The sequence below is a fragment of the Acanthaster planci genome, linkage group LG15, assembly GCF_054643075.1.
Source record: "Acanthaster planci isolate LZ-2023a linkage group LG15, COTS_SCS, whole genome shotgun sequence".
NCBI lineage: Eukaryota > Metazoa > Echinodermata > Asteroidea > Valvatida > Acanthasteridae > Acanthaster > Acanthaster planci.
In genome coordinates this window covers 14,686,399-14,707,325 of record NC_141791.1, presented here as the reverse complement: position 1 = coordinate 14,707,325, position 20,927 = coordinate 14,686,399, and the positions used below count along the sequence as shown (strand labels likewise).

Sequence of the window (20,927 nt, the reverse complement as noted above, 5' to 3'; positions counted from 1 at the left end):
ACGTACATTACCATACCGGGAAGGTCCAATTCTAAGTTATCATCAGAGCTCTTGCCATTTTCCGACCTTGAAACACAGCATGTCTGCCAATTCTGAGTCTGCCGCTGCGCACCCCCCCCGCCCCGTAAAAAAAAACAGTTCGTTGGCACAAGTTTACAGTAGTGCATGTGATTATGGCTAACTACCGACCATTAACAGAACAGACAAGAAACGCAATCTGTACGCAATCATCCCACGGACAGTTTATTTCTTATGAAAAATGTCCCTTCGTTTTCGGAATCATAGAGCAAAGACACAGAAATAGACATTAAGATTCAGTTGGAATACCGTGTGTACCATTTTGTAACAAAATATTTGCTACAAATTATGGGAACTGCTCTTCAAGACTACAATTGGGTTCGGCGAAAGATTCTGTGACTTTATGACTTTTTGAGGATCTACCCCTTCATAGCAAAGACTTGGTAGCTTTAAGTCATGATTTGAGCTCAAATCACCAATTCTTAGAGCCACACAAAGCAGGTACCCAAAATGTCATCCTGTAGCCATGGAAACAGTCCCGTCCATTTTCAGTTGTTTCATACTTCAATTTTGTTACGTCCACAATTTCTTTGTTCATCTTTGTAATCAATATGATTTTATCGGATTTTTTTTCTGTCAACCAAAGGCTGTTACTAATGTGACACTTCTGTGAGGCAAGTCAAATTTTACCCCATGATAAAATCACATGACATAACCATGGCAACAAACGGAACCTATCTTCTTGTACTTCATTCATTTATTAATGCTGTTTCAAACATGTAAGTGTGTAAAAATAATTATACAAGTCTTCAGCCACTTTTTAAAAAAATACAGTATCACTGATGCTAACTTATATATCCAGGATTGCCCCTGAGAAAAAAAAACAAATAGAGTAAAGCATATGAACTTTCAATATTTTACAATTCGAATTCTACAGTTTATTTCTACAGTTAAGATTGATGAAAACAGTCCCACTACTCTCCAAACACGTGCCATTATTTTGTATACAAGTCACTGACACACAGCTGTGAGTTAATTTCAGTTAAAAGCCACGATGCACCTCAGTGAACTTACAAAAGAATGACAGAAAATCTTTATACCTAAACTGTTCAGAAAGAGTTCTAAGCTTTTTAAAATAAAATATCCTCCTAATTATTATACGAAAGTACCAAGCCAATTAAAATCATAAACCTAAAGAGCATATTATTTCATTGCTTTTCAAAAATGGCAATGTAGTATAAAATGTGAGTTTTGCTTATAACATATTGATTAAATTTGAGTTTGGCACTTCCATAAGTTTTCAGCATTTTAAAAAGTTCTTAAGTTCTTACTGTGTATCACACTGACTTATAACTAAAACTTATGAAAGTGAGCCAGTTCAATATTCAAACACGGTATGCCCAAAATACACCATGTCCTACATCATTCAAGAACACAAAAAATGCAGGTGCAAGGTCTACCCTATCAGCGAAGCCATTTGCCAACTCACAACCAAAATGACTCACTGAAATTCAGGGATGAAAAACAGAAATATCTGGCAAAGAAGACGTCATTACAATTTGGGTGATGATTATTAAAAGTTGCTGAAAAGGTCTTTTAAAGTTAATAGTTCACACGCAAGTAATATCAGTTGTAAATAAACACAATCAACATCTCCTAATAGTGACACTAATTCCCATTTTAAATTGGCAACTTAAATTATTTTCCTGTTTCACAAAGAAAAGACATCATCTACGATTGTAAAGGGCCACAAGAATAAAATGTAAACAATTTGACATGCATCATGTGCAACTCAAACTAAGACCCCTGTGAATTAACCGCATTTAATCATTTACCAGTAGTTACTTGCATACTAGGGCTTCACATCACTTCATTCATATAGATGGCACTAGCTACGTGTGCATGTACGTCAAATTCCTAAGAGCAGTTACCTGTGCTTCAACTAGGCAATTCTTGAAGACGTGACTATGGATAACATAAAACTGCCTGCGAATGCATTAATTCACCTGATGTCTAGTCTCAACACCACAGGGAAATTACAAGCTTTTGGCCTCTGAGGCAACAGAAGCAAAGGCATCAATGTACCCATTTAAATTAAGCCACGATCCACATGAGGCATTACTGTGCCATCAAGCTGTGTGTTATATGCACAGTTAATTACCATCCTGTCCATATGGGAACTGTAGACTTTATGTTAGCCTACCCATGAGAGCTAAGTATACTCGTAGGTTCTTGCTGTATGTCTAGCGCAGTATGGAGGAATAACAGACTCAACATCATGCTTTCAACCATGTATGTGCTGTTACTAGTCCACTGCACTTTAAAATAACTTCGAACAAGTTTCCCTTTATGTTGCTTAAACAGAGGTTTAAGAGCAACCTGAAAATTAACCAAAATAATGGAAATACATGTACATTCAGATCGGGCATAGCTTTATATCTGCAAATGTTTTCATCTTGTTTGGAAGCTCAAATATGTGGGACAACTTCCGCGACCAGTTTGATGCCAATGTCAAGGAATAAGTATGTATATAACACACATTAAAAATACTTAACTTCAGTTACCGACTTGTAATATTTACAAACCAATTTTGTTTAATATATTCCACAGTCTTTAATGAATCTATGTTGTACACTATACACATGTAAGAAATTGATACACATATTGGTCAAATAACTCACTTCAAAAAATTCATTACAATTTCCAAGTATTTTCTAAAATTAGTAATCTCCATTTGCTCCTTGTGCAAATTTATAAATATCTTTGGCATCTGAGTTTGCTCAATGAATTTCAAATAGAAATACAGTTAGCATGACTTATATCCAAGGATTAAGAGTATTAATTGAGTTTGATTCCACATATGGATACACTGGGTTCAAACTTGATTAGTTCTTGGCTAAGGTTTTCAATCCTTTGAATATGTCAAAAATGAAATCATGACTCATTTATTTTCTGCAAAAGAGACTGTACAAAAAGCTTTCAAAAGCTAGAATTAATCTAACCTTTATATGCAGTCATGCTTTAGAGTTTCATCTGAATTCAACTTTGACTTTTTACAGCAACGTTTCTGATATTATCTACAAAAATTACAACCTGAACTATTTTTTTTAAATATAAGTTACCAGCAGAAGAAACGTAGTAATGGTAGTAACGTCTCTGGCTGAAATAATCTCTGCTAACTATTATTTTTTAAAATCCTACTGATATAAATATTTACAGTCCTCTGTTCCCAATTCTGATCTACTAATTCAGTTTAACTATCCTACCAAACCACTCCTGCTTATGTAATACTATTTGAAGATTGGTAATATAAAAGATATTCTTTCTTTTAATTTCATATTCATGTGGTCAAAATTAGATCAATGAACTTAATGTACAATTTACTGTATCACCCTTCTAAACTAAATGTACGCCTTTACCTTTGTGCTGTATTTAACACATTTACACACATCAATTACAAGCTGTCTGTTTTAGGGTGTCTCCAAAGCGGTTTCTTTACTTGAAGTTCCAGTCACTTCATTTAGTGACTGATTTATTCCATCTTTGAGAAAATAACCATTTTCAGACAATGAAATTACAATTATCAGAATCTAAAGTGCAATTAAAATCTATGCAACATGTAATCATCACAACACCACATGACACAGAAGTCCTACCTACAAGGTACCATAGCATAAACCTATTACATCAACAGGTTGCGATGAGCCATTTTCTCTGCTTGTGTCAAAGGTCGTGCATCTTGACTGAGTTTATGGACAGGTGGTCGCATTAATCGTCTCCTTGTTGGTGGCTGAAGTCTCATATCCAGACTGATAACACTACGTTCTGTATGAAGTTTAAACTCCCAATCAGGTGGCGTTTGTAGAGATGTTTCTTTCATGCGTTTGGCAGGTGGTGAACCATCTACATCCTCTCCACCATCACCATCTATGTCCAAATCTGGAACCACTTGAAGCTGTTCTCCTTGTAAAGCTAAGGATTTCCTACATTTAAACAAACATGAAAGATTTCAGTTTTCTACTTTACACTTGTGGCATTTGGTGTGATATTTCATTTCCAATTTAGCTTATCAACACCTTAATATTCATAACATGCATTAACGGAGGACTTCATAAATTCACTCTTAATTATGACTTACAAACTGGTTTGGGTCGTAGAAAAGAAAAGTTGATTTTAAAACAAACAGAAAAGTGTAGATGATAACAACCAGAGATAGAAACTAAACTGTCATAATTCTGTCCTGTGAAGACTTTACACGGGAACAAAGATTTAACAAAAACAAGCATGTAGCTTTTATCATTTGCTCTTTAAATCAAGCATGTAGCCTTTATCATACTCCATTATTACTACACAGTTCCGTCACCCACATGTCCCCTGCCCCCCCCAACATTGAATCTTGCTGTATTAATCTTGGCTACAGTTCAGGAATAGATCTGAAGTCTTTCTTACCACATTGCCAGGGTTGTATCCAAAACCTCAGCAACCTGAGTGGCAGTCATTCTAACTGCTGGATCCAAGACTAACAGATTCCTGATGAGATTGATTGTATTCTCTGAAACCCTACCATCACTTCAAAAGAAAATATTGAGAAACTAGTAATATCCAGGAAACTCTAAGAGCCACATTTGCAAAACTTGAAAAGAAATGCATTTTACTTGGTCACTAAAAACTCTATCATTAATCTCTACTCAATATCTTAATGTATCTGTCTATCATCCAACCAACTTTTGTTAAATCATGAGGGAATATTCTTCCATGGTTAGATTGAACATGTAAGAAGTATCAGTTTCTTTAGGCAATGTTGTCTTAGAAATTCAAGATAACTTCAGTGACTGCATTTAAGCATTAATGTGAAACATCAGCTTAGCTTGTATTACATGCACACTGAAAGTCAAACTGGATATGCCCATAGGTACATTGTCAATTGTCTTAAGGGCAAAGCTACGAACAGCAAATAGACTGTTGTACTGTGAAACCTGACAGAAAATTTCTACTTGAAAGACAAGACCAAGTGTTACATGCTTATCGCTGAATAAATGAAGGACAGGATTCAGTCAAGACTGTACTGAGGTTAATGACATCTTCAAAGTGAGGGTTGAATAATCATGTGCATGTATTTACACTCCACATACAAGTATGTATTTACAACTTGTGACAGTTCACTTTTCAGAACTGCAACCCTCTAACATTTAAAGGGACATAGCCCAAAACCAAACGACTTTATGCTTTCCTATGAATGATGGATGTGGCGCCCTCTTGTGACTTTCCTGAAAAGCAGTAATTACTGGGTTTTTGTTTTTTCAATACAATAACTTTTCAGATCAGAGTGTAGTTTCAAGGAGACCACAAAACCCAACATGGGTTGCATACTGACAAAACCAACTCAATCCTAACATTCCACTGAGTAATGTGTGACATGTAACTGAAACATTGATATTGTTTCTTACATTATTCACGGGAAAATCTCTATGTGGAGTTTTGAGTCAATGGGTTGGAAAACAGAAAAAAGACACAGCAACTTACTTAGGAATGAGATATTCTGCAGCCTTGATCTTGCGGAAAAGTTCCTGAGGAACACTGTCATAGAATGGAAACTGACCATACAGCATGGTAAACAAGACAACACCAAGGGCCCACATATCACTGGGTTTACCAAGATAGGGTTTTCCTGAAAAGACAAAATTTATTCAGCAGTCATCAAAAAGCTAGACCTGTATAGTAGTACTTACTAAATACCTAGACAGTTTAGCTACTCCCATTGGTTGAGAGCCCATTATTTGGCTGGTCTTAAATGTTTTATAAAGCCACCTTACTACAAGATGTAATGAGGTATGTAATGTATGCTTGGGCCATAATCAGCACCCATTCTCCTAATCCAGTCTGACCCGTCAAGCACATTATTAATTCCTTTCCCTCATATTAAGTACAACCTTCTGAGTCCTTTTCAAAACATGAAACGACCATCATCTAATTCCAACATTAAAATCCATGGGGTTGTGATCCCTAAACTAATACTAACCTGTAATTACACGTACTTAGCTAACATTTTGCAAATAAAAATGACCTGTGACTTCTAACCTGTAACACTGACCTTCAAAGATATAACCCCTGATCAAATTAGCTTTAACCCTGTATTACAATTTGGAAGGTGACTTCAATGTTACAAGCACACCCTTCTGGATTGAAAGACAAGCACTGTAACTTACCACTCAATACATCAGGACTGATGTAAGCAGGGCTTCCTCTTTGGTCTTTAAGTAAATCACGATCACTAACCAAATGCTTGCCCAGACAAAAGTTAGTAATTGTGATACGACGAGTACGCTTGTTCAGCACCATATTGCCCAGCTTCAAGTCCCTATGGACAATGTTTTTCTGTGAAAGAAACAAAGTTTCAAAATTCGTAATACTGTAGAGAAATATAGACAAATGTGATCCAGTCTTTTAAGTGTAAGAGCAACAACATGACCCTCCCCATTAATGAGTTCTACTTTCTGACACCATCCAACTTCTGTGTATCTCAGTTTATGAGGTACATGTAGTCATTCTTCACTCAATTTTTTGCTGAGTTTTCTGTGTTATTGTTGCGCAATTTTCCATCAGTTTTTCAACTCACTTTTCCGTTTACACTTTCCACTCAGCATTTAACTCCTCAGCATTTGCACCACAAAACTGACCTTTTTCTTTAGTAACAGTGTCAGATTGGCAGGTGTTGAAATAAGCATAATCTGGCATCAATGTCCTGGGCTTCACGTCCAAACATGAATAATTCAGTCGAAGTATAAGCCTTGTGCCAATGTGAAACTGTAAGTTTAGTATTCCTGGTTACATTCTGGTAAGGTAATGTTTGTATAGTAAATATCAGATCTGTTGATCAGTTTTGAACCCTACAAAAGAAAGGTTAAAACATGCACACTATTATAATTAATGACTAAACATGTCGGTGGCCTACTTAAAATTGACAGCTTAATAGAATGACAAGACGATTACTACAGATCTCTACACCCAGAAAAACCCCTGAGTCCTTGTCCTTCAAGAGACAAATATTTGCGCACATACGAAGCTTAGGACATATTCAGTAGACCTCAATCTAATATCCTGTGATGGCTGGCACCAAACCGCGACTTCCTATATAACAAACAAGGATGACTACATATAGCAGCAGCTGACTGTAATAATAAAGCCTAGAGGGATAGATATAGTGTGTGACTCTAAGGTGGTTGTTCCCATGCTGAAAGTGTCGTTCCTCCTGTCTGTTAGATCTGACTTCTCCTCAGCTTTTCATAATAACAAAATCAGTTAATGGCGCCTACCATCTTCTAACTACATGTACATGTGTTTACTACAGAACAAGTGCATTAAACCTCCATAGGCAATTAACAGACAGCTGAAGGAGATATTGGGATGGGTAGGTTTTACTTCCAAGATCTAAAATCTTTCAAAAGATTTTAATCTCCACACATATGTATTTCCAATCATTATCAGGTGATTATGACTTTAACCTTGGAACTTGTAAATCCTGATTTAATATTACACTTTCACAATTTACACTTTTCCAATTACACTCTTACCTTTGAAAAACATCTTTAAAAATGTAATCAAGAAATTTTGTTTTTCATCAGTTAACTTCAAGCATTGACCCTTTGACCCCAAAACAAAACAACTTACATACAACACTTTAATCTTACTTTCCATAATTTAAAGGCACTTTTGTCATTAAATCAGTTTCAGAGGACAGGTTATTTATGTGCATACAAAGACCACCGTCCTGAAAGACAATCCATAGAAAGGTTAAGAACTAGAGAGGACAGAAATTGAGTAAAAAAAAAGAGCACTTGGGCCATTACTAAAGATCCTCATTTTCTGTGGTGTCTATGTCTCTGTGTTTTTCTTCCCTTCTAAAAGGTCTGCAAAGTAAAGTTGATTGGAAGCCCCTACCTGGGCACTGTACTTTCTCCATGAACTGTTTGACCTCACTGTGTCTCCACCAGCTTGCCTAAGGCTCTGACACAACAACTCTATTCATAGCAACTAAATCAGCATGTAATGTTTGAGTCATTAGATAATGCATCCCATACTGGCTACAATTTAAGGCTTTCCTGTTTTGCCAGTTTCTAGCTAAGTTGAACCAAGGTCAGGTAGCCAAAAAGCCCAAAAGACACATGTTCCCAAAATTTTCTGTCATGTCAACAAATTTAGTTTCACAGCCATACCTGTGTTTACGAACTTGATCAAAGGAAAAACAATCATGACAAAGCAAACATACATGTAGATAAAGGAGAAAAAACATCCATGTGTATCCCTCCAAAAAGAAAGAGACAACGTTTAATTGAACAGTCATATAACTTAAAGAAGACATTTCCCACTTTCCATTATCTGTGTTGTTTCCTAAAACCTACAGGCACGGTTACTGCTATGGCAGTTGAAGAACCTAATGTATAGTGTAGGTATTTGATGCAGCAGTCAGTGTACATTAATTTCGTTACCACCATCCACTAAATAATCAAAGTACTCATGAAACAAAACACTCATGCAAAAAAATGGGCTCTCCATTTCAGAGTCTTTGCTTAGACATGTGTATCCTTAACTCCATCCTATGAGTCCACACTAACATTGCTGGCTTACTCGCAAGCAACTAAACAGTATGTAGGAAAGGTAAGCTGAAGTACATACCTTATGTAAGCTCTCAACTATACGCACCACATCAGAAAACATGATAATTGCTTCTTTCTCGCTCAGTTTCTTCTCCTGTATAACATAATGCTGGAGATTCATCAAATCACTTGTCTTATTACTGAACTCATGAGCTGCAAGGCAGTCTAAAACTAAGCAGAGACGTTTCTTGTATCTGCCTGTTGGAGCTGGCCTTTGTCCTTTGCTACTTCGAGGGTGGTCTTGCTTTAATTCATAGGCTCGGTCCTAAATACAAAATGGGACACAGGAATTCAATATCATGTGAAACTATCTTACATAATTTTGCAAAAGTCTGTACAATGCCTCCACTCTAATCTATGAAATGTTTAGGCATTAACACATCTAACAAACTCAGCAGTATCTTGATGAACTCAGAACTACCTGTGTACATCTCAAGTCACTAGTACATGTATTGAAGTAGGCTTTTGTTGTCCCAATTTGGCCTGGAAACAACGAACACGCTGTTGAAAGTTGCCAAGTGTTCAATTTAGCAGGATGTTAATTGGCCAATGCCCTGGAAATCAGGCTGAACTGCATGCATTCAACTGAAAAAGTTACCATCTTTAACCGCTGTTCATATGACCAATGCAAAGCCACAACCAGCACAGTCTCTGTATCAGTCAGTACTAATTTCACATTTGCAACCACACCTCCCGCAACATATATGTATATAAAATTAAAACAAGGCTGTGAGATTTCAAAACTTGCAAAAGAAACAACGAGAGACCCTTGATGCAGTTCCTAGAGGCCTTAAAGATCAAAGCATTCATTTGACAAGCTACATGTATGTTGCTTACTTGAAAGAGCCCATGATGATGAACAACACCCTCTTGGTTATGTAATAATGACAGCAGAGAATATTCAGTGTGAAGCAACATCTTTCCTTGCCTCTCATCATTGCTCTCTTTGCCTTGTTCAGATAGGGTCAATAACTGCATGGATAAAGCAACATACTGTATGTTAGTGTAGAGTCAGATCTGCAAAAAAAAATGAAGACATTTTTTAAAAGACATTTCTGTCAAGAGAAAGATTCAACTTAGATTGGCTGCCAAAACCAGCATTTGAATTGATAAATAAATTCCACAACACATATGCATGTACCTTCATTGAGTAAAAATTGTCTGTGCCTTCTTTACGAGCCAGACAATGAACGATGCTCCTGACAGGAGAGGTGCCTAAACGTGGTCCCAACAGATAAGGCCCAGCTCTCTTCAATGTTAGAGGATGGCTGCGGTTTACTCGCTGGGTGCTTGGTGCTGTTGTCGTTGTACCAATGGAACCTGATAATTCTGAAGGTTGCAAGAGGGTAGAGGCTACAGTTTGAGCAGTCTGTTGCAATGAAGACAAACTTGGTGTAGTTATCAAACTTGCTGATGTTGGATCCTGGATGGGTGTCAACAAAGACTGAGATAGAAGAGCCTCCTGAGATGGCTGCGATAGTGACCTTGATATGGCAGCTCCTAGTTGGGCTGTTAGCGGGGAATGTGATGAACTTGTTGTAGATGAATTTAGATACTGAGGTACTGCTGATGTGACCGGTGAAACTGATGGAACACTTGCAAAGCCAGATGTGTTACTGACACTCGGTTGCTCCTGGGAATATCCTGGTCTTTCCAGGATAAATGTTGATGGACTGAGATCCGAAAAACCAGAATCTGAAGATTCTGAAGAAGAGGAAAAGGAGGTGACCAGAACTGGCAAGTCTCGATCTCTCCTCCTTGATACTTCTGATGGTGATACATTTGTCTCTGAGCTATCTCTCTGTACTGGTCTTCTACTTCTATTGCCATGGGAATGTTGACGTTCATGAAGTTCATTCAATGAAGGCACTTTTCGCTTCATTTTGGAGTTACAATAAAGTGGCAAAGACTCAGCAATCAGCAAGTATCAGGTGATAAAAACGTTCATTGTTCAGGAAGACAGTTTTGAGATACTGGTTCACAGAAGCATTTCATCTTCATCAACATCTGGAAGTAAGAAAAGAAAGATCAATCATTGTGTTACATGTATGTAATCACAAGGACCAAGTGACCATAGCACTGCAAGCAATGTACATGTATACTGAGGATGGGAATTTATGTTAAATTTGAAAAATGTTTAGAAACTTGCCAATATCGTTTAAATGTTTAAATGCGTAAAGACCTCAACCTTACCACAGTGTTTTTAAAAACTTTAAACACAACAAACTGTGTACAATGTAAATGGGTGACACAAAGTTTCAGTGATGAATTCATTGTAATCCTGACACGACCGAACATGACCTAAAGTGTTCCCAAAATCAGATTACATTTTACAGGCATCATTAACAATCAAAATGAATGCCAGACTGCATTAATCAAACCTCTGAATACATACATGTAGCAAACAAGATAGGACTTAACAACTAGGTACACATTGTACAAGTGTGGCAATGAACAGAAAGACCAATACTATGCCACCACCATTTTGTAACTTGATAGCATGCCAGTTGTCAGCTACCCTATTGACAACACAGCTCCATGGTCATTACAAAAAGTACATGCTACACGATTCTGATGTGAAAAGCAATTCTAACTTCTGATTTTTTTTATGGAGTGGATATGTTGTCATGTCTGCCTCCAATACTCGCACTTTCCCTCGGTTTCTTGAAATCAGCATTACCATTTGTACAACAGCTATAAAATTATAAAATGAATGGTTGATCATTCTCACTGTTGGTATAACATCTCGGCAACCCAAGTAACACATGTCTACCACCGGGCAAAAGGGAAATATGTTCCTTCTAGCCACATTCTTGCATGGTAGTGAAAGCTATGAAAAGTATGAAGTACATGTACATGTACCTTGTACAACAAAGTATCTGGATGTTCAACTGCAAGAATGGTAGTCATTATGGACTGGTGAGTGGTAACCTAGCATTAAATAATTTATATGGTAGACAGCACCGTTTTGGTGCAAAGATACTGCAATCCGCATCGTCAGCCCCAACACCATATTTGGAAACTGAGACAATGGTACTTCTGCAATTCAAAAGGCACCCACAAAGGTGTCTTTCGATTTCCAGAAGTAACTGCTAGGTACATGTGTCTTGGGATCAAGGACAAAAGCATGAGCAGTAAAAGATTTTTTTTGTGAACGTTTTTCGGAAAACACTTTAAAAAATGCTGAGTAAAACCGGTTCTTTTCAGAACACCACATACTCAAAAAGAGATATATCCATGGTGCTACCGCAAACCCATCTCGTTTACTTAACACTTCAAAAGTTTAAATCATAAATCCAAACACAGAAACTACAAATTCAGTTAATAAACAGAGATTGGGTTGATAATCAATATCTCATCATGATACATGCTGCACAAGTATGGGAGGAATTCCTCCATACATAGCTCCATGGAACAAGTATAAAGTAGCAAGAGTGTAGGAAGTTAACCACAGCCATAAGGACCGTGAACCATGCTACAACCATGACAACTGCATGGCCATGGTAGGTAATCGGGACAATAGTCATCCACAAAGGAATCGCGTACAGGTAAGGAGTACAATACCTACAATAATGAAAGAGTGTACAAAGTGACGCCTACGTCCCGGATGTTTGCTCTTTGGCACAACTCAAAAATCCCACCAACGTGTAGTGAATTACATGTACGTCTATCAAATCTCCATAAAAGGATTTCAATCTACAAACCCGTTGACGAGGAAAATCTTCTTCCGCCGTTTCTCCAACACCTCGATCAGTGAAGTCGTGGAATGGCAGCCAAAACTAGGTCGCTTAGATCGTTTGTTTCCAAGTGAAACATGATTTACGCATCACGCAACGTTTATATATACGTGTAGACTCGCTCTAGCTCTGCGCGCAGTGTCATGACTGTGGGCATACATTTCGTGTGCTAGTGCAATATGTAAGATGCACACATAGACTGGTTTACTGTCCTAACTTACAACCTCTTTGGTCGAACCATGGAGCTATGCGCTGTATGTAGGAGCCGAGTGCTGGGGGGGGTGAAGAGCTGTGGAAGAATGCCTATCTGGCTTTGGGACCAAGAGATATTCTGTTACATGTATCAACTTACAACCATCGATTAATCAGACGTTTGAAAAAAGTCCGATTCTATGGTTCAAGCGTTATGCTGCCACTATGCAGACATCGAGACGGGATCCTAAATGGAGTTTTATTTCCCAGACTAACATTTTCTTTAAGTTCTAGTTTGAAATGGTTTCTGAATCTGAATCGTATAGTTGACAAAGCCTTCATCAGGAAACATCACACCAACCTGAGGGTTAGTTTGTGGCGTGGAGCTAGACATGTCTTCGGTAGCTTACTTACAAGCACCGAACAACTTAAAAAGTTCAGCTCTAAAAGTTGCATGTGATGTTTTACCAGATTCAACAATCTTAGATGGGAGATTATTCCAATCCCAGATTGTCCGTGGAAAGAAGCTGTTGCTGAAGGCACTGGTTCAGGCATATATATGTAGTTGGGTTAATTTATATTTGTGTCCCCGAGATGGTCGTGTGTTTGTAGTGACAAAACCTTCTGCTGGTGCATCGACAATGCTATTCAGAATCTTATTGAGTATGACTATCGACCGATTTTCTTCATTGCTCTAGGGTAAGCCACCAATCATTTGAGAGAAGCGATGTAACTGTCCCTGGTGACGTGCTATAATTTTCGTAGACGAATGTTAGCCTACAGCCAGTTTTTGAACTTGTTCTATGTGATGAATGTCTGACTTCAAATGAGGATCCCAAGATGTTGAAGCATATTCATGGACAGGACAGACCAATGTCTTGTAGGCAGTTTCTTTTACATTAGTACTACAGAACCACAAGTGCCGTTTGATTAATCCTAATATATTTTGAGATTTCTTAACCACTTCTGAAATTTGTCCTCTCCAGGTCACGTTACTAGTAATAGTGACACCAAGACTTTTGGGGAGCCCACATTCTGTAGGACCTGACCACAATTGGTAGCTAGGTTTAGTACATTGCCTCAACCCTACAGACAAAGTGGTACACTGTGAGTGTTAGGATCGAATTTCATCAGCCACTTTGATTGTCATAATTCTAATTTATGAAGATTCTGTTGAAGTTGGAGCTTATCAGCATTGTAGATGAGGCAATCATCTGCAAAAAGACGGGCGCTGGATGACAAGTTCATTGGGAGATTATTATCAAAAAAGCAACGGTCCAAGGAATAAAGCTCGGAGGGGAACTCCAGAGGTAACTGGTATGGACTCAATTAAGCCTGTCCTTCAATGATTAAGCTACTTTTTGAGTACGACCACTGAGAAAGTTGCCAACCCAAGTATGCAGTGAACCGGTAATTCCATAGTGAAGAAGTTTGTGCTTATAATAAATTCGCTTTTTGCACGCTGCCCGGAGCCATAGGGATATGCAGAACCTCGAACTGGCAGCTTATACGGTCGCGTCAGAAATCGGCTTTGACCGATAATCGCATGATAAGAACTAACGCAGCAGGCGCAAAATTGCATAAGCAACATACGCGGGAATCGACAAGGTTGACTTTTGTGTCTGTAAAAGTGAAACGTATTAACGCATCGTTTACGCAACGCAGTGAACGCACCCAAAAACGTACCGGGTATGTAAATTTAGGAGTCTTAAAGCTGCTAGATCGAGGCTCTGCATGCATACGCGTGCGGCAGCAGCGTGCAAAGAGCGAATATTTGTAACTAAATAACCCAAAATAAGTTGATAATTCCTTTTATTTCAGGTTCAAGTGTAAAATTGCGCTTGTGGTCAGTGGTATTTCCAGTAAGGGCAGGGGAAGCGAATTGCCCCTTGACGGATTTTTTGTCACATATAATTTTATTTATTTATCAAATAAAAGCACCAAAACCCTTAATATTGTGTTGAATAAGCCCGAAGCCGCATTCACTTTACCCCCCCCCAAAAAAAGCTGGATACGCCGCTGTTTTTACAGAATCCATTTCCAACTGTTACTCGAAATTTACCTATAGCAGGACTGTTAGGCAAGTTTATCTTTTATGGTAGGCAGGTTCCAAAATGGACTTATCGAACTCATGCTGGTTTGAACTGTATTGTATTAGGGTACCAATCTTACAAATGTTTACTCACTGTGCCATGTGCACCATGTCCCGTGATCGTAGGCCTACGTACTGTACGTGTGGGTGCACGCAATCTTTACCAATTTCACATGTTCTACCTGATTTAGTGAATATCGCTTCCCATCTTTAATATATTAAATTTGCACATCGAATCAGTTTCACTAAATTCACATCAGTATGGCAAGCCAGCGCAAGGTCGGTGGAATGAACGAACCACGGAAAGCAGATGACGAAGTTCAGGGGTATGCTGATCAGGTACATAATGTCGTGAACTTATGTAACTCCGCCCCTTTCTGCATTTTCGCTTACACTGCCGTTGGAGGGGGTCATGATTTGATTTATCTGATCAATCCTGTTTGAATGAATTGTTAAATTTGTTCTCAAATTGTTATTCTACGTACCTGTAGGTGAAATCCAAAGTGGAGGAGGCTGTTGGCAGAAAACTGGACAGATATGAAGCAAAGCTCTACACCACCCAGCTTGTAAATGGTATCAACTATTTTGTTAAGGTACAGATGAAATTGTTTTGTGGTAGGATTCCATGAGTCATACATCTACGGTGCATTTCAGACAATGACAAAGCTACATGTATTTCAACGTGGGGGATTTAGCCTTGAAATCAATGTTAATTGTTGTTATTCATATGACCTGTATGAATGTACATTGTAATGCATGAGACCGACATCACACCACCATTACTATGTTTTCAAGATGTATTTTTGCATTGGGGAGATGTTAATTATATATAACGGGGTTGCCCTTACCCAACGTATATTAATAAACACTGTATGCTCAGTGCTTGTCTGAGAGCTTGCGAAAAAACCTCACAAGCTTACTCGGGTGGGACTCAAACCCACGACCTCCTACTATGATAATGCAGGTCACAAAAAGAGGACCGAATGATTTAGGTTAATGTTAATTACCTGTTGAGCATCAAGATAAACTCCTTGTATGATCTTTTTTTCTACAGATCGATACTGGTGATGGCAAGTTTGTGCATGTTAGGCTGCATAAGACGTTCCAGGGAGACATCACATTCCACAGTTGCCAAGATTCAAAGAGTGAAAATGATGCACTGGAGTACTTTTAAATATTAAATTTGACATATACAGGAGAAAACACAAAGTTTCTTAACTTCAAAATGATCACCGTTTTCGTTTTTTGAGCCAAAGGCCGATAGACAGATCTGGGCTGTAGATTCTTAAATGATTGCTGCTTCCTATCAATCCATGAAAATCTGCTTATTTGCTACTCTCTTTTTCATTGTTTTTCTAAAATCTTCCAAATCATTCAACTTTGCTAAAGTTTGGTCAGTTGCAGATGTGGACCAAAAAGGTGTTGGGGCAGGCTCCAGGGACCTCAAATACCACTAAATTTTAGGAAAATTTGTAATATTCAAACAAGTAATATGAGTTGACTTATATAGTTGAGTATCATCATGCATGGTGTATTAAGCATGTAAAATACCATTGTGAATATTAAAACGGAAATCAAGCTGAATAATATAAAATGTATTACATGTAGTTTATCTTTTTTATGGAAATAAAATTTTTCTGATAAATATCTTGTCATATTTTTGAATGGTCGATGCAACTTCACAACGTTGGAGTCTTTGTTACCAAACATACATTTTAAGTGAAGAAATTATATGTACTCTGAATGATTTTGACTCCAAAACAGCCAAGTCCAGTCTGTACCACATACAGTAAATACGGGTGTGTGTAGTGCCTTTAATAATACATTGAAATTTTTTCTAAATATGTAACTTGAAGAAAATGACTTGGCGCTGACATTCTGAAATTTATTCACAGTCTGCCAATAAAAATGTTTATAACTGTTTGATACCACTCTGAATGAGACAAGTGGATATTTTATTGTGAAATTTAAAAAGCCCCATTTGCATTTGTAAATAAATCAGTGAAAAGTTCACTAAAAATAAATAGCAGCTTGACACTTTTCAGAAGATTAATTTGATAAAAGGTTACACAAAGCAAGACAGAAATGGGAAGAGTAGTTTTAGGCTTTTTTTATATACTTGACTTTTTGACCAAGCATTGTTGACAGTTTCAAAATTTACATGGGTACAAAAAATGTACTCCTGTAACATTTCATTTTGAACTGTAATTGGTCTGCAGTGACAACGTAATAATCCAAGCAGGAAATGCAACAAATAAAACTACCACAAGAGTAGTGATGCACTGTAAGACCTGCTTACACGTGGAAATTACCACATTCTCTTCCTGGACAGTATTACTTTATTTGGTGTGCTGTCAAAGCCGAAAGTGCAGCAATACTCCATATCACGCAAAGCATCTTACATGACCTAGGTGGCCTTTTTCTGATTGTCCAACACTTCTTGAAAGACCTGTACCAAAGGTCAAACTATCTTTTAGTTTTATCATAGCCAAGTGTAATTTCATGTTGCTCTACTTCTTTCTTGATGCCCTTTTGGACTTCATCAGGTAGCTTCCAGTGTTGGAGGAGATCCATGCGTTTATATATTGGTAACCACCACTTCTTAGCATGTTCCAATTTCTCTTCACTGAGTATTGAGAAGTCAACTCCTTGCAATTCTTCTCTCTCCCAGCGTTTGTACCAAGGCTTGGGCTTCATCTGAACCTGTGCAAAAGAAACCAAATTAAAAGCATTACACGTACATCATTTCCCCCCAAAAAAGTGCGGGTTAAAAAAAAAATCAGCGTCACTGCACCACTTTTGAATCCAGCTCCTGACCAGAAACTGGAGATTTATCATTTTGGCCTAAGTTTACACATGTATACATGTAAGGCTTCATCGAGGGTGAGATTTATCAGAATTTTTCCTGATTTCAGGATTTTCTATACAATCTCTTTTAACATCTTAAAGTCCTGAGTTTACCATTAAGATTTTTTTTTAATAAAAAGTGATACATAACACAAGAAATGGGTATTTTAAGGAGCATCTTGAAGCAAACACAATGTATACCACAGACTGTACACTGCTTTGGACGCCAGCAAAACCTCTGGTGACTATTTTATGGAGATTTTATATTCCTTTAATCTTAACCTTGCTTCATACACAATAATTTCAGTGAATTCCCCCAACAAAGCACTGTTGTAGCTGGACAGTGACTGTCTTGCATGTAATAGTAACTGGTAATAACCACTGACGTACATGAACATGTAACTGCTGCCACTCCCTCATTTCTACATTTTCTTGACACCCTTGAGCACTGCACATCTGTTCATGATTTCTGTGTCAGGCTCAAACTTAAACATAAATCCTATATTTTTATTTGTACAATCTAGAAGTCTATCAGGGCAGCCTACCTTGATAGGATTAACTGGGACTGGTTTGCCTGGTGGATGTTTGATGGGAACCATGTTGGGATCAATGGTAGAATACTCTGGCAATGCATCCTGAAGATATTTCAAGTCTGAGTCCAACCTCTTCTCTAGCTTCAATACTTCGATCTTTTGGATGAGTGGACTGTACAACTCATAACAGATGTCAACTCCTGATCACAAAAACAATTATTACACATTAAAATTATTGCTTGATAAAGTGATTGCTGTTATTAAAGTTCATTTAAAAAGTAATGAAACCATTTCTACTACCTTCCAAAGATGATGTTGCCTTGGTGTAACAACTGCCAACTTGGCAGGACAAACAACTCCATTATGAAAACAGATTGGCACATTCATTTCACTTAATGTAATTCACACAGCCTTCTTAATAGAGTACCGAAGTGTGACGTCACTGTGAACCAGAAAGTGCATTGCAAATGAATGGAGTACGCGCGCGTGTTGGTTTACGTGCTGATTCACGCACTCATGCCTTCTACACACTAATTGTGCACGTGATGTATTCACTTCGGTACTTTATATGAGCACATATCCCACTCACTTTCAGTCCTTCATTTCTGATATCCTCACCTTGATCATTGATGATATTTCTGAGGACAAATGTTGCACCGAGTCCATAACCTCCTCTTCTTGTACAAATACCTACAAAACGACTGCTCTTACCCTTAGCGTGGGGATCTGCCACTATGACAGCCATAATACTACCTGCAAATAAATTAAGACAAATCTGCATGTGGAACTGAACCTAATTATTTATAGACAAGTATTCTCAATTGGTGGCGTGCACTTTCTACTTTTGTATGTTTTTTCTTTTCATCACATTTGCAGTTTTCAAAACTGAATTCATTATGCAACGTTTTTACAAGTCCAGTTTCTGTACATCTCTGTGCTGTCGTTGGCACTGTCATCTGGAATGTAATACATGTGCCACATTTCATATTTGACAGATGGTTCTCGCTGTCCCATTTTGACTTACCAACATAGAACTCTGGGATGCTGATGACCTTACGCCTAGTAAAGCAATCCTTTCTCTCCAAGTAGTCCTTGAGTTTGGATCTTGTCCCCATTGGTGGAAGCAATTCTGGACTAATGAATTGTTCTCTTGTTTGTCCATAGGATCCCCCATCCTGATCATGTACATGCTTTTCCCGTTTGTCAGCTGTTGTTTCAGCTACAGTAATTGTATCTCCCGTGGTTGATACTGGGCATTTGAAATCTGTGAAAACAGAATGTGACTTCTGCAGTAATCTAAAGTTGCTTCACATGTAAATGAATAAGTAGCATGTCATTTCACACCTAGCCTTACAGTGTACTTAAATTAGCTGTTTGCTTTGCAAATTGAGTAAGCGCTCAACTTCTCAAGCAAACATTCCCATGTCTTTGCCAAGACATATATACACTTTATGAAACTGTTTCAGTAGTGTAATATATATTATGTGTAAAATAAAGTAAACTGAACTAGTACTACTGAAAACTCAATGCAAGAGTTCTGGGAAAGAGTTCCATGCAGGATACGGACAACACCCGATATCCTCTGTGCACAAACCTATGAATCTTACTTGAAAAAATGTGTTTTCTCAGTAAATTTTGGGGAATTTTCCCGGCTAAATTTCACTTTTTAGGATATGTTAACACTTTCTAATGTCTCACGTCTGTTACAACATTTTAAGGGAAAATTAGTGTTGTCTGTATATTGAACTTTTTCCGAGTTCTGTACCAATTTAAGGTAACCCTCACGCTTGAAAAGCTGGAGGAACATTTCCCTCCCTGGCCCCCATCTCCTTCCCCCATCCCACCAACCTACGAAGCACACGTCCATGTGGCATCGATTCTGCGCCACAACCCCAGCATACACAATGACATAGCACAGGCCGACATGCACATTTGCATGAAGACGGCGCAAATCATGCCCGTCCGCATCTATATCCGCCTGGCACTGCAGATTATCGTGCCAGCATAGTTTTGTACAAAGGTGCATTGGACTCACTTTTGCTCGGAAGATATCTTTGTAACAGGCACGGTAATCGTGCGCGGAAACTTGAATGTAAGGCCATGTTTCATCGGGAATTAGTGGTGCTTGTAATAAGTTGTACAGCATATGATGTACATGTACTGTACATGTATGCCATATGTGCGTGCGCATATAGCTATATAGCGCCAGTGCAACAAGAGTCGAGATAGGGTGTAACAAGTAATATTGTTCCACTGATCTATATTCTTCAGTACTTACTTGATTGCTGATCATTGATGACGTACCTGGAAGGAGGGATGCTATTTTCAACAGTTCAACCCTATTGCTGTCATACCGGGGGAGTTCTTTCTCACTCAGATATAATATCGGGTGTAAACAATGCTCCCCCCCCCCCACTTCCGCCGCCAGTGATTCTGAAGCGGGTACGTTATTTAGCATAACACCGATTTGCTGAAGAGAACAAACGGTGGTCAATAGAGGGCGGTTTGGCTCGCAGGTGGGCGAAAGTTTTGACATTCTTAACGGCTTGTCGATATTTTTTATTTAATACAAATTTTGTTTGGAATTGCATTTAAACTTTGCATTTTATATATGATGAACGATCCTATATACTAGCGATAATTACACCCGGAAAAATAGAGGGTAGTCTGCTGAAACTGAGAGCGATTCCGCCAATCACCACAATAACTTTTGGCCCTACTGCGAGGCGCGAAGCCACAATCAGCATCAAACTTGAAAGCCTTACTCACGGTCCAGAAATTCTATGTTTTATTTCATGGTGTTGTTTTCCGACTGTTTTAGTGCGAATGGTTGACATAAATATTAAAATTAACA

At 38.1% G+C, this 20,927-nt stretch overlaps 3 protein-coding genes across 3 annotated transcripts; 1 reads left to right on the top strand and 2 right to left on the bottom strand.

Annotated features, from left to right (window-relative positions):
• Positions 1–218: 218 nt before the first annotated feature.
• On the bottom strand, positions 219–12,581 carry stk40 (serine/threonine kinase 40). The gene is made up of 8 exons (XM_022234196.2): positions 12,377–12,581; positions 9,814–10,679; positions 9,510–9,644; positions 8,692–8,937; positions 6,225–6,393; positions 5,542–5,686; positions 4,468–4,587; positions 219–4,001 (listed from the first exon to the last, which is right to left on the bottom strand). The coding sequence occupies exons 2-8, from the start codon at positions 10,552–10,554 to the stop codon at positions 3,701–3,703; spliced, it is 1,857 nt and encodes a 618-aa protein (XP_022089888.1). The 5' UTR covers positions 10,555–10,679; positions 12,377–12,581; the 3' UTR covers positions 219–3,700.
• Positions 12,582–14,786: 2,205 nt separating this feature from the next.
• LOC110978915 (cystatin-A-like) lies at positions 14,787–16,631 on the top strand. Its single transcript, XM_022234251.2, has 3 exons — positions 14,787–15,032; positions 15,185–15,286; positions 15,748–16,631. The coding sequence occupies exons 1-3, from the start codon at positions 14,955–14,957 to the stop codon at positions 15,865–15,867; spliced, it is 300 nt and encodes a 99-aa protein (XP_022089943.1). The 5' UTR covers positions 14,787–14,954; the 3' UTR covers positions 15,868–16,631.
• mrpl19 (mitochondrial ribosomal protein L19) lies at positions 16,463–20,267 on the bottom strand. Its single transcript, XM_022234249.2, has 5 exons — positions 20,109–20,267; positions 19,098–19,337; positions 18,692–18,826; positions 18,086–18,273; positions 16,463–17,396 (listed from the first exon to the last, which is right to left on the bottom strand). The coding sequence occupies exons 1-5, from the start codon at positions 20,173–20,175 to the stop codon at positions 17,160–17,162; spliced, it is 867 nt and encodes a 288-aa protein (XP_022089941.1). The 5' UTR covers positions 20,176–20,267; the 3' UTR covers positions 16,463–17,159.
• Positions 20,268–20,927: the final 660 nt, after the last annotated feature.

Excerpts from the sequence above, each read along its gene's own strand:
- mrpl19 (XM_022234249.2), bottom strand. The coding sequence starts at position 20,175 with ATGGCCTTACATTCAAGTTTCCGCGCACGATTACCGTGCCTGTTACAA. Across the intron at positions 18,827-19,097 it reads CATCCCAGAGTTCTATGTTG|GTAGTATTATGGCTGTCATA; the intron begins GTAAGTCAAAAT and ends ATTTATTTGCAG. Across the intron at positions 17,397-18,085 it reads TCCCAGTTAATCCTATCAAG|GTTCAGATGAAGCCCAAGCC; the intron begins GTAGGCTGCCCT and ends TCTTTTGCACAG.
- stk40 (XM_022234196.2), bottom strand. The coding sequence starts at position 10,554 with ATGAAGCGAAAAGTGCCTTCATTGAATGAACTTCATGAACGTCAACAT. Across the intron at positions 9,645-9,813 it reads ACAATTTTTACTCAATGAAG|TTATTGACCCTATCTGAACA; the intron begins GTACATGCATAT and ends TTATCCATGCAG. Across the intron at positions 8,938-9,509 it reads ATCATCATGGGCTCTTTCAA|GACCGAGCCTATGAATTAAA; the intron begins GTAAGCAACATA and ends TTTTGTATTTAG.
- LOC110978915 (XM_022234251.2), top strand. The coding sequence starts at position 14,955 with ATGGCAAGCCAGCGCAAGGTCGGTGGAATGAACGAACCACGGAAAGCA. Across the intron at positions 15,033-15,184 it reads TTCAGGGGTATGCTGATCAG|GTGAAATCCAAAGTGGAGGA; the intron begins GTACATAATGTC and ends ACGTACCTGTAG. Across the intron at positions 15,287-15,747 it reads GTATCAACTATTTTGTTAAG|ATCGATACTGGTGATGGCAA; the intron begins GTACAGATGAAA and ends TTTTTTCTACAG.